This window comes from Haplochromis burtoni, unplaced genomic scaffold (assembly GCF_018398535.1).
Source record: "Haplochromis burtoni strain Fernald_Lab_line unplaced genomic scaffold, NCSU_Asbu1 Contig_47, whole genome shotgun sequence".
Lineage (NCBI taxonomy): Eukaryota > Metazoa > Chordata > Actinopteri > Cichliformes > Cichlidae > Haplochromis > Haplochromis burtoni.
In genome coordinates, this window is record NW_024582408.1 from 2,358,932 (window position 1) to 2,372,256 (window position 13,325).

The window sequence follows — 13,325 nt, forward strand, 5'->3', positions numbered from 1 at the left end:
TAGATAGATAGATAGATAGATAGATAGATAGATAGATAGATAGATAGATAGATAGATAGATAGATAGATAGATAGATAGATAGATAGATAGGTTTGCTGTTATCCCGAAAGCCATGCAGATTAAAAACTGTCAAAAATTAACTGACAGAGAGGAAGAGTGAAACTGTTATTTTAAGTTATGGTTTCACTGTAACCACTTATTACTTCTTCTTGTTAAATTTGTCAGCTTTGGAATGCTGGTTTATTTTGAACAACTCTCAAAGCATGCTCACGCCTGTGCAGACACAGCACAGTGAAGTCAACAGAGCAGCTGTAAAGTACTAGGATTTTCAATTATTCATAGATATGTGTGGGAAAACATGTAATAATGGAAAACTGAGTAAGTGTTGTTTCCCCAAGAGAGGTAGATCTGAATTCCCCCTTCTCATGCTCTCTCTTCTTCGGATTTTAACTGCATATTGTATCTCTGACTGGAATACACTGCGGAGGATCAAAAATCACCCACATAGCAGAAATCCAACATGCAGTACCATCAATATTTTTGACCTTGGTTTCAGAAATAGAAATGCCTGTTTTAAAAAAAAAAACAGCAAAAGACTGGTAGCACCAGCAAAGGGGAGCTTATAAAGTGTGCCGTATTTCGAACTGCAAGGTTAGCAGTGAGATGTTTTTCAAGGTTATTGAGGCCATCAGCAGAGCTTTTAGGTGTGTGTGTGTTTGCATTTGTGCAGGTTGGAGGGAACGCTTTGGAGGAGGCGATGTCTCACAACACCAGTGTGACAGAATGCAATATCCACCTGACAGACATCGAAGAGCAGAGAGTTTCCGTCATTAACCAAATGGTTTGGAACAACCAGTTTAGAAAACAAGAAACAAACCCAAGAGAGAAGAATACTGAGAATGCCAACTGATGGTTTTTATAATATAAACCCATCTTTATCAGCCGTCTGTCTTTGCAATAGATGAACGTATTCATCTAAAACCACAATAAATGAAAATATGCAGCAAAAATTCAACCAAATTTGGTCTAAAACACAACAGATGTAAGTGAGCCCTACATTAATTCTAACGTAAGAAAAATGCAGGATATGATGTGTCATTAAGATCTTTAAACTATCTCAAATGAGTTGTCTGATATCTACTTAATTCATAATGATTGAAGCAGATGATTGGTTGCTGGCAGACCAGGTCATGTATCAATCATGGGTATCCTGCGCTGTCATTAGTTGTTGTTTCAAACAGTCTCCTGCAAGTTGAGCAAAGTTTATATCGGGATCTACCTACTTTGCGTAGCCAGCAGGGGGAGGGATCACAACATCACAACTCACATTTACTCCAGTTCGAGTAACATTTCCAGAAATCTTCCAGCTGAGACTTTTTAGACAATGAGTAAGTGTGAATAAATATGTCCTGCTTTGATTCATATGAAGCAACAGGAACCAATGAGCTTGGGACCGAGGGGATGGACCAGCACACTGTTGCTTCTGTTCTATTTACTACACTTGTTGACAGTATCAAAAGTTTCCTTTGGCTGACAAACATGCAACACTGGTTGCATCAGTTGACCTCAGATCAGTGATCATAGTCTTTCTGGCATGTCTGTTGTGTATTTTTAAACAAATAGACCAGATATTTTAGTGAGCATTTCAGTTTATTGAGTTTTTTGTTCTACTTTGATACACATGTTTGGTATTCAGTCCTTATGTAACATCAAGGCAACGTCGTGATGGTGTTGGAATACATACAGACTTGCATTGTTTTATTTTTACCTATAATCTACTGGTAAATAGTGTAACTCTTGAACTAGGCGGCAACAAAATTATCAGTCAGATGTAATTTACAGTCATAGCCATGAATCAGGTGTATGTCACAGGTGTCACACCTAAAATCACAAATCAGTCTCCAGAGCCATTTGAAGAGAGGTTATTCTGGACTAATTTAGCCAAAAAGCAGAAAAATCTATGACAGAATACTGATTTATTATATTTAGATCCTTAGTAATCACTAAGCATATGTTTATGCTTAGATATACCTTATCCCAAAGCAGTCAAATCACACCAACAGCATTTGTATTTTTAAAAAAGTATTCTAAAATGATTAAAAACGTGTTTGAAGGGAAACAAAACCATCCCAAAACAGCCTTTTTAGGGGGACTGTTCTGCTTCTCTCCATTTAATAGCAACACATCAAATCTGTCCCTGCTCCAGTTAAGTGTGTGTTTGTGTGCATGTGTGCACACAATATCCACATCGACTGACATTCTACACTCCTGTCTCTATTTATTTACAGTACAAAGCCATCCTGCTCTACAATGTTAAAAATCCACAGATTTATGGAAGTATAAAAGATGAGGCCCAAAGCATCATTGAGTGAAAGAATACAAATCATCGTACGAGCCTAATCTACCTCATAAGACATGATAACGGCTATAGCTGCTTTCTTTGCAGAAATGTTATTCTAACAGTCATCTATAGAGGAAAAGTGTATAGCTTTAAAACTTTCAGTCAGATTGTAATCGGTCAAATAGCTTGTTTCTGTTGCTGCGTAAACATTTCACGGGTAAACACTTTTTTCTATTCTTACATGGGACTATGTATGAATATCACAGTGAAGCCACCTGAGAGGCTTGATGATGATGATGAAGGAGAGATTGTGATGATTTCAGAGTGGCACAGTGACTTTAGCATTGACATCTGGTGCATCCTCCTATATTTTGATTAACATAACAAAAAAGACATTTCGGTACATTTAAATGCCCCGTGGAGACTGCATGCTGTTATTTGTGTTGTCCTCTGAGTCATGCAAGTCCACTTGAGTCTCTGACTTCTGACCAGCACGAGCTTGGTTGTGATCCAGTCCTTCACAGCTACAAAATAAGTAAAGAATCTGAATGGGCTAAAAATGAACTTGTTAGCTCAATTGATTCCCAGCCATTTTAGCTCAGATCACTGACATCTGTTCTGTGAATAGTTTACCATACACACTGGAACCACCGAAAATAGAGATGTATAGAGAGCCTAAAATAATAACTTGCCATTTGTACACTTCAGTTTTTCTGTGATTAAACTAATTTATTTCAAACACTTGTCATAAATGTCCCCCTATCTCAAGATTTCAGGTGAGATTTTGGTGTTAGCATCTTGAATACAGGAGCCTGAAGCTGTTCATAACCCACCGCGTTAAGTTGTTAGAGAGGTAATATGAGACGTATTATTCTGAAGAGTTGTTTTGTTTTCTTTGATAATGCAGATGTTTTTTCTAGTGGAAGATTTCTCTGGTAATAACCTCTTTTTCATGCTAAGATACCGCATTTTTCTTGTATTTCATGGTGGAATCAATTTTAGCAAAAATCGACTTTAAAACGTTGCAGTTTACCGAACCTTTACACACAGACTAAGTGATGGATTTATGAATAGCGAGTGCAGAAGTGAAACTCAATGACTGGAGATGTTTGCATCTGCACCTCCGCCTTCTTTATGTGCAGATGAGAACATGAGTGATTATCGGGATGTTGTTGCAAGCAGAATCGTTGACCTGAATGCTATCCTGAGTTTGGGGTGAGGTTGCATAGATGACCTTGAGTTGTGAAAACAGGTTAAAATTGTTAGTTAAATGTGACTCAGTCTGTTATGAGGGGGTTGTGTCTCAGTCCACAGCTCCAAACACAACAACACACATGGAATGTAATGAGTATGGCTGATTGATCACTTTATCGGGAAGGCAAATCTCAACACCAAATGTCTAAACGCAGGTGAGGTTCATAGTATTCAGTGATGGCCGTAATGGCAGTATGATCCATGTATATCTGTTGTTATGGACGTCCTCTATGCTTAACCTCCATTCCTTCAAGTGGCTAAATGACTGTCCAAAAATATTAAGGAGTGCTGGAAGAAATAAACCAAACTTTGAGCGATGGGTTGTGCTGCGGGGAGTGGCTTTTGTCACTGTTTGCATTAAACACTGCTTCGGTTCTTGGCTGCAAAAGTAAATTTCCCATCAGATACCGCATGCACTCAGCTGAGAGGAAGTAGGTTTTAGTGTTTTAAAGTAATCCTTTTATATAATTAAATCTGACACTATCAGTAGTGAATCCAGGCCTCTGCCTATTTCGAGTGTTTTCGATGGCCAGCTCTCTAGCTGTCTCTCTGATATGCATCAGCAGCAGCAGCACAGGGCTGGCTGTGTGAGTAATGTGAAAAAGAAATCTGAAAAGCATTTTGTGTCTGATTCTTACAAACTTGTGGATTTTTGCCTATGTTTTCAATAACCTTGATGTGTTCTTCTGCTTGTTTTAATGGGAGGATAGTGAGATGAGATGAGAAGTCATTGCAGCTTGTGCTTGTCAGTAACGGTTGATGCTAGGCACTTAAATAAAGAGGTAGGCTCAATGAAAATATTGCCCAACACGAACCTAAATGGATCTTTAAGATTTTAAACTGGCGGAGTTGACACTGATTTCTCAGCAGTGCAGTGAGGGTATTTTTTACTGCTTTACAAAATGTACAGTTTGAACAGTTTAAAGAAGTGTTTATGAATCAGTTTTAAATCCTCGTGTCCTTCAGCCCTCGTCTGCTAAATTATTCAAACTCCTCCTGTGCTATATTTGGCGAGCCATGGAGTTTAATGTCATTGCAGCCAAGCACATATCAGCTGACTGAATGTTTTATCCGCACATTTATTTTCAGTTTTTTTCTCTTTGAATGGATTTCCATGAGCATTAACTTTGAATGGAGACATTAAATCATCCAGGATCAAAATGTGTTAACATGCAGATTTCTGTATTTGTCGACTGTACTGACTTCACTTTGATAAGAGCCATGAGAGGGTTAGGGTGTTTGGTTTCAGCAAAACTACTTAGTCTCGTTAGTGTGTTTTGACAAGGTTGCTTATCTTTGCGTTCCATTTCTCGTTTGGCATCCATTTAATTTTTTCATTTGCTGCTGAGTCAAAGCCCATTTCAGGCTTCATATACCGGGAAATGTTACTCATATCTTTGTAAATTGTCTGTGACTAAGATCTGTAAATATGGCATTTACACTAGGACGGGATGGCCCTTGATTTTCATTGGTTATCTGAATCTCAACAGACTCTTTAGGGCTGCACATGACACTTTGCCAGTATCCTTTAAAGCCTCGCTGTATTTTAAACAACAGTCTCATCGGGTCTGTTTTTCCCTGATGTATTGAGTGATAAATTCCACACACATACTTTGTTGTAATTGCTCTTGTGTCAGGTGACAGTATGTTTAGAAATGTTAACAAATCCTTTATTGTGGTAACTCAGAGAATGCTCTTTTTTTTTTAAATCTCTGTGTTAAAGAGACACAAGAGTCCATGTATGAAGAGTTTCCTTGGCCTTAGCTCGTGTCATCAGAGTGAAGTTTCTACACAGGAGCCATTTCTGTGCAGCGAGCGGTGGTCGTGGTTGAGGCAGCCTTCGTTGCGATGCACGATGAGCACTGGGAAGTACAGCGCGTCCTGATAGGCTGGAGGGTTCTCCTCACTGGCCTGCTGGCCTGACAGACAGCGCGTGCTCTCTGTGGGACACGACTGCTCATTCAGGCTCCCGCTGCTCCTCCACAGGCAGCTCCGCCTGGAGCCGTACAGCCGACCCAGCGAGAAGCGGCTGGCGCTGAACGGGATGCGGGGGCTCCCAGTGTTGCAGATGCTGAGGGCGCTTCGGGAGAAGATGGAGGAGCTGCTTATGGCACGGTGGCAGCGTTCGCAGTTCTGCCTGTAGCTGCCGTAGCCTCCGGATAAGGAGTAGCTATTACAGCTCCCTGAGAGCTGGGCCAGGTCCATGAGAACCGCCTCAGAGTAGCTGGGCACTAGCTGCTGGTTGGAGCGGATGTGCCACTCGAGCTCTGTGCTGTCAATTGTGTTGACCCGTGGGATGTGTCTGCAATACACCCGCTCCTCAGATGGCGTTACTGGCACATAGTCAAAGCCGAACAGCTTCTCCACATGGTAGTGCACACAGGAAGTACGATACTCTGTCAGCACCCTCATAGGCCAGGACAAGGTGAAAGCAGCCGCTACCCAGAAGGTGGAGTTGGAAGCATACCATGGAAGGTGATCAGGGTCAGAAAAGGCAATCATATACTCCTTAAAGTCGACATTCTTCAGGTGCATCCCCTCACGTGCCTCCATGTAATCATCAAGGCCCTCGTTTTCTGTAAAGAACCTGGCCCGCTGGTTCAGGTAGGAGTTTTCAGACTCCACATTGGCAAAGCTAAAGCACTTGGTGAACCTCAGCTTGGTGATGGGGAAACCATCCAGGCCCAGCAGGTTCTTCGAGATGTCCTTAACCCCACAGTTACCGTAGTCAAACTCCGCCTCGGCTACGTGGGTGTTTACTCTCTCATGGTAGACCTGTGTAGTGGTGTAGGCATCTCCGTTACGGTAACGTGTCACCTGTCGCGTTCTCCTGACATAGTGATAGCTGATGGCCTTCCACCAGATGCAAGGCGTAGCCTGCTGCATGCGCTGTATGCGCTCCGTCACGCTGTCCACATCAACCTTGTACTGCAGCTCATTCCTGGTGTAGCAGTGCCAGCATTCGACCAGGTAGACCACATAGAGCATGACCAGGAAGGCCAGGGGGATGTAGATGTAGCCATTGGAGCAGGGACTGTCATGGTACATCATAGAGTTTCCCTTGTAGGCGCTATTGAAGGTGAGGCGTGTGACCTCTGTCACCTGGCACCAGGCCATCACCCCGACACAGCCGTACATCAGCAGTGACAGCAGCAGGCATTTCCAGTGAGTTTCCTGACATAAGGACTTAGTCAGAGACTGTTTCTGAGGCTGTTGCTGCAAAAGAGAGAAAAAAACGATTACAAACACAGGTATTAACATAATAATATAAGAAGGAGTAACCTATACCTGAAGATTTAAATGAATGGCACATTTTAATGTGGCATTGATGAACACAACCTAAATACCTGTAGGCAAAAAGTTAAGGAGCAGCGGCTCATGTGTATAAAATATTTAAGGAAATATTCTTCGTTGTAAGTGCTTTTGCATAGTTTATGCATGAGCCAAGAGCCAACTGCTCATTTCTTGCTCTGTGCATGTTATAATCAGACGATTCCTTCATTATTACCATTAAAATGTAAAAGAAATCCTGTTGTCACGTGAGAGTTGAAGACTTGAAAGAACTGATATGATTTTAAAGAGTCAAAAACATTTAGGCAGACAGGCAGAAAAAAAGGCTGTAGTCTGACTTGGGCAGCATTTAGATGGTGCCATCCTTTATCTCCTCGGGGCACAGCAAGCCCCAGCGGCTGCATCAAAGAGCTCGAGAGCTGGTTACGCCCTGCAGGAGCACAGCCACACAAAACCTGGCAGAGATTCAAAAGTCCCAGGAAGGGGAAGATTATCACTAAATTCATTCAAAAAAAATTTGCATGACAGACCTCACTTCTAACACTTCAGATTAGACTGTAAATGTCTAGATTTTGATCTATAGGTCGCCTCTAAACACCACATTTTTTAAAAAAAAAGCATCTGCTCTATCACAGCGCTGATTTATTGAACTCGACATGTCAGCTCTGTGCTCTTCGAGTGATAGACGAGCATAAATAATCAATGTTCTTGCATCATAATTAACTTCCCGACCTTGGTCACATGGTCTTCAAGCACACTGCCAACCCAAGGCTACACCCCACAGAGCAAAAGGGATTAACAGTGAAATTCCCCACTGAGATAAACCTCCTGCAGGAGGAGTGCTCGCTCACCAGCATTCTGGCCACGTTCGAAAATTACAATCAATACTACGTGGCACATTTTGTGGCCAGTGTTACATTTTACAGGCTCGAGGTTAATGATGAACAGTTGTGCAGTAGGAGATATCGTTCTGATTATGTGCTTGCAAAGCAAATGCATCTCTGCATGTTACAATCTGATTAAAAATGTGTTAGAAAAACCTTGCGCTGGTCCTAAAATATGAAAGGAGAATCCATTTTTAATTGTAGTGAGTTACATTTATATTTAAGGCAGTTATTGTATGAAACAGCTCTAAAAGTCTTCTGTGTACAGTTAGCTGAAGGCTCTTGTATCATTTTTTAATATTTGGTTTCAGTGTTGTTTTGTATTTAGTGAAAATTCCCTTTGCATGAAAGCAACAACTGAGAATCACTTCCTTACGTGCTTATATCCTAATGTAATTTTACAGTTTGCACTCATAGGAGTCATAGATTTTAATATGAAAGTGGCTATTGTTAAAAGGAAAAACAGTTTCAAGAAGGTTCAAATCTGTACAGTCTTCACATTCAGGAGGCTGCCGTGGTGCCTTTAGTGCCTCTCGCAGTCATGGACACTTTCTCTTGACATAATAAGACCAGCTAGGTTATATAAAAAGACTCTCTTGTGTAATGGATATGTAACTTGCCCAGCATGTGTGCATGTAGGGGAAGACTGGAGAAGAAGGAGAGGAATTGGGTGTTATAGTTTAATTCAGGAAAACTGCTGTTGAGTCCTTATGTTTCCAAATCTGTTTTAGTTTTTCCCTTAAGGGAAATTTACAGACCCCCCCCCCCCCAATACAACATCTCACTTCTCCCCGCCCTAGTAACGTCAACATGTCTCTTAAATGCTGCGTGACTTTCAATATCTCCTGGAAAGATATGAGCAAAGTAAGTTTTTGTTTTAACACTTTCGTGTACCTGATTGGACCGTGATAGATTCTTAAACCTAATTTTGGAAGCCTGCCCGGAGGACACAGGAGCGTAATCATGGCGTTCACACGCTCGAGTGCGCGCATGGGTTCGTATAATAGGCAAATAAAGCGCTTTAAGTGCTGTGCAAACACTTAAATCATAATCTAAAAAAAAAAGCCAAATGATTATTACAGTGAGATTATTACAGTGAGCATGCACAGAGGCAGCCTGTCACTTAAACATGCAACACTACTCAAAAGCCTTAATTTACTGCAAACAATTCTTACCTCTTCCCGGGGGCTTTCCGTCTCCTCCTCGGGGACGGTGGTGGTGGCGGTGGCGCTTTCACTTGCCGTTGCAGCCGATGCTGGGGACATGGTAATAACAACAACACAAAGACCGGTGGTGCATGGATCTCCTGATGGGATGGGGGCTTTCCAAAGCAGAGTGAGACATAAACACGCCGCGAACTCCTCCGCGCATCATCCGCAGGAAACCAGTGCAGCAGGAACCCAAACAGAAGGGCTCAAAGGATGCTGCATTCCCAGCCTGTTTCAGGTGGGCACACTTCGCATGGTGTAGCCTACGGGAACGCGGTCATTGTGCCTCCGAAGAAGACTGAGAGGCTGTGACTCTTCTCGCGATGCGATGGTGATGGTGATGAGGACTGCTGCGGCGAGGGATCCAGTGTGATGAGGGAAGTGACAAAGCTCCTCTCCCTGCAGGCAGAGCCCATGACACCCAGTGAAGCTGTGAAGCAGGACAAAGGAGACGGGCAGCGGCACATGCGAGCAGCCAGCCCGACACCACGATGTAAATAACACGCACGTACGTGTCCACGTAACTCACAACAGCACAGAGGGGCGCTGCTGCTGCCGCTGCTGAGGAGGGGGTAGCTCCTCTCAGCAGAGATCTTTATTCTGATCTGTATTTAAGCGAATTCTTTGAAAAACAGTAATAGTAAAAGCTCACGTAGGGTTTAAATTCGTTATATATATGAAATTAAATAAGCCACCTGTGATGCTCCTCAGATGGTATGATTGTTTGGGTTGTTTGGCTTTGTTTCTTTTTGTCAAAGGGTTTAGTTTAGTTTAGTTTAGTTTATTCGCAAATCAATCAAAAATACAAATTCCAACATAATAGACAAGATAGCCATTTGTTAAATGGGACTCCCCAAAAGCTAACCACATCTTATGAGTAGGGGCCTAATCATCAGATAATACACAGCAAAATCTCCAGTGTTAAATTAACACTGGAGAGTGTCTATATGGGTCCACACCTCTGAGTGTTAAATACAACACTGTTGAGTGTTAAATTAACACTTTTGACAGTGTTATATGTTTAAAAGTAACCTAGTCAGTTTTGAAGATTAACAAAGACTAACACTGAGCAGTGCTGATTTTCTAACACTGGAATATTTCTAACATTTTGAGTTATTTTCCAGTGTTAGAAAATCAGCACTGCTCAGTGTTAGTCTTTGTTAATCTTCAAAACTGACTAGGTTACTTTTAAACATATAACACTGTCAAAAGTGTTAATTTAACACTCAACAGTGTTGTATTTAACACTCAGAGGTGTGGACCCATATAGACACTCTCCAGTGTTAATTTAACACTGGAGATTTTGCTGTGTATAAGGCAAATATAATTCCCAGGTCATGTTTCCTTTTTTTGCAGCTGTTTTATTTCTGTGGGTTTTTGTTATGTATTGTTTGTGTATATTGGATATTCCCTGGATCTATCCATTTGGACTTTATATGGGTCAATAAATGTCTCTCTTTCGTTTTAGTCTGCCTATGTGTGCTGCATTTGGGTCCCTCTCTTCCACCCTGGACACCACCGCAGTTTGAAGACATGCTGTACAAGATGAAACACGAGACAGCGTTTGCGATGAAAAGTGTTTTAGTTAGACACTTTGGTCAGACTTTAATAGCTTTTATCACAGGAAGGAGCCATTAGAAAATAATTTCACTGTAGTCATAAAGGGATGGACACAATCGGCTACAGGCTGTGATGTTTAAGTGACGCTCAAGTGGCCAAAAGTGGCCCACGCCATTAGCAGCCTGAACTCTATATGCAAGGCAGGATAGATCCATGCTTTCATGTTGTTTATGTCGAGTTCTGACCTTGTCATCCAAGTGTCACAGCAGAAATCGATCAAAGCAGCCAAAATTTTTCCAATCTTCTGTTGTCCGGTTTTGTTCAGCCTGTGTGAATTATACACTCAGTTTCCTGTTCTAAGCTGACTAGAGTGGGCATCCGGTGTGGTCTTGTGCTGCTCTAGACCATCGGCTTCGAGGTTCTATGTCCTGTGGATTCAGAGATGCTCTTCTGCATACTTTGGTTATAACGAGTGATTATTTTGAGTTACTGTTGCCTTCCTGTCAGCGCAAAGCAGTCTCTCCATTCTCCTCTGACCTTTGACATCAACAAGGCAGTTCCACCCAGTGAACTGCTGCTCATAGCATATTTTCTCATTTTCTTCTCTGTAAATCATAGAGATAGTTGCATGGGAAAATCCCAGCAGTTTCTGAAATACTCACATCAGCACATCTGGCACCAACAAACATACCATTTTCAAGGTCACTTAATTCACCTTTCTTCCCCATTCTGATGCTCAGTTTGATTTTCAGCTGGTCATCTTGACAATGTCAGCATGCCTAAATGCACTGAGTTGCTGTCATGTGATTGGATGATTCCACTTTTCATTTCAAATAAACTTCCTAAAGAACATGTGATGATTCCACAATAAAGTTGTGTTTTAAATTCTTAGCAAATTAATCTCATCACTCCACCAAATATAGCTTTCAGACAAAAAGAAAAAGAGTACAAAAGTTCAAGTTTAAGCTGAGATATGGTTTACTTAATGCTGTGAATAAGGAGAAGAGGGCAAAAAGACAGAATTGCCCCAAAGCGTTTGTCATTATTTCATTGTTTTTTGTGAAAGAAGAGACCATAAGAAGACCAAGTAGGGAAAACTGAATATTTATCCTTGCTTTTGTTGTGCACAGCCCTATTTAAACAAGAACACTTTCCTGTATGATCCTGGAACACTGACCTGTGTTTATCACAGAGCACAGTATGGACATTGGACTGGACTCCTGGTGTAAAGTGGAAAAAGTAAACACAACAGTAGAGAAAAACAGATGGTAACTCTTAACAGCACTAAATGCTTCCCTCTAACAGTCAGCATTGTTTTATGTTGTAGACTGTTTTCATCATGGACCTACCCCCCTCCCATTAAAGTACAGAAGCAGCTGTGTAAGTGAGCCCTCTAAAGGCCAAACCACAGGAAGCGTCTCAAAAAAGTAAAAGTAAAAATACAGATGATTAAAAAAGAAAAGCTCTGAATATTTTCTTCTATTTATTTGACTGCATCAATCCCAAAAGCATGCAAAACAACTACAGACTGACACTGTGAGCTCCTGCTGCTACAGACAGGACCCCTCAGCACATATCAGTAGCTGCTCATGTTTAATGTCTCCTCACTTTTAAATCCAGCAAAATGAGTTTTCTATAAACCAAGCTCTGGTTTTGCAGCTTCTTAGAAAAAGGACTAAAGCTCAATGAATAATAATGTGCTTGTGGTTTATTGTTGCTACCAGTGACAAGCCTGAAAACCGAGACTTCCGCTGTGGACTTCAAAAATAAAAGCCAGATGAACGGAGTATCACAGTGGGATGTTTGTTGTGTTCTGAATGAGTACATTAATGAGATTTGATACTTCTATGTAAGTCAGACTTAGATCCCATACTTAGATTATGACACTTTACTGTGATTGTGCTCTGAACCACGCTCACCTTTGAACTCCCCCGCTGTTTTGATACCAAATACACATCAATAAGGTTTCATGAGTGCACCTTGCACAGTTCCGAGTGATTGTTTTGACGCAGACAGACTCAGACTGATAAGCTCATCTATCTCACCTAATGAATAGGCCAACAGGTTTATTTATAAAAAAAATCATAAATAAACAGAAATGGGCTTTGTGTTGATCTTGTAAATGCACACCGGATGAAGGTTAGTTTATATGGTGTCTTTCAAACAAAAATAATAGAACTTCCTTCCTTTCTATGCTTCAGATAACACCTTTATTTTGATATCTACTGCACACATGTGAAGTTTGATGAGTGCATGTTGCACACATGCTATTGTGGTGATGTAATTAGTCCATGTAGAGACAAGCATACCTTCCAAAGTATTTGTAGCCTCTGTGGTAAATCGTATTGCACAGGGTGTCACCAGGATTACAAGTTGTGAAGATGTGAGGCCTGCATATGCTCCAAAAGGGCTTAAAGGAACATGTCATTGTGTTAGCAAGTTTTAGTTCTGTGGTCAGATTTTGCATACTTAATTGGTTTTATTGACAGTTGAGTATTTGTTTTGTTAAAGCAGTTCATTTAATGCTGTGTATGAAAGTGTGCATGGGCTCATGCATCATTCAGAGGCAGTAATAATCACACAACTCAAGCGGGGAATAATCACATAAACAAGTTGTTTGGTTTTTTGATTTTATTGTTTCATTTTTCATTATTGTATGTGATGTTGCTGCTTTCAGTATCCCTGCAGCTGTGGTACACAGTGAAGACTAAGGTTCTCAGAACAGCTGAGACTTAAACATCAAAAATTGGAAATGCAAACCAACACAGTTCATTTATTTGATTATA

At 41.1% G+C, this 13,325-nt stretch overlaps 2 protein-coding genes across 3 annotated transcripts in view; one reads left to right on the forward strand and one right to left on the reverse strand.

Moving 5' to 3' along the window:
- The window catches only part of tcte1 (t-complex-associated-testis-expressed 1), a 9,240-nt gene extending 5,040 nt beyond the window's left edge, over window positions 1-4,200 (forward strand). For both annotated transcript variants that reach the window (XM_005921522.2, XM_005921523.2), the window contains one exon: window positions 732-4,200. In XM_005921522.2, coding sequence (XP_005921584.1) covers window positions 732-911 — 180 coding nt within the window. In that variant the 3' untranslated portion in view covers window positions 912-4,200. The remainder of the gene's footprint in view (window positions 1-731) is intronic.
- Window positions 4,201-4,326: 126 nt separating this feature from the next.
- On the reverse strand, window positions 4,327-9,537 carry tmem151ba (transmembrane protein 151Ba). The gene is made up of 2 exons (XM_005921524.3): window positions 8,947-9,537; window positions 4,327-6,812 (listed from the first exon to the last, which is right to left on the reverse strand). Exons 1-2 carry the CDS (start codon window positions 9,034-9,036, stop codon window positions 5,370-5,372), a joined length of 1,533 nt encoding a protein of 510 aa, XP_005921586.1. The 5' UTR covers window positions 9,037-9,537; the 3' UTR covers window positions 4,327-5,369.
- Between the last annotated feature and the right edge of the window lie 3,788 nt (window positions 9,538-13,325).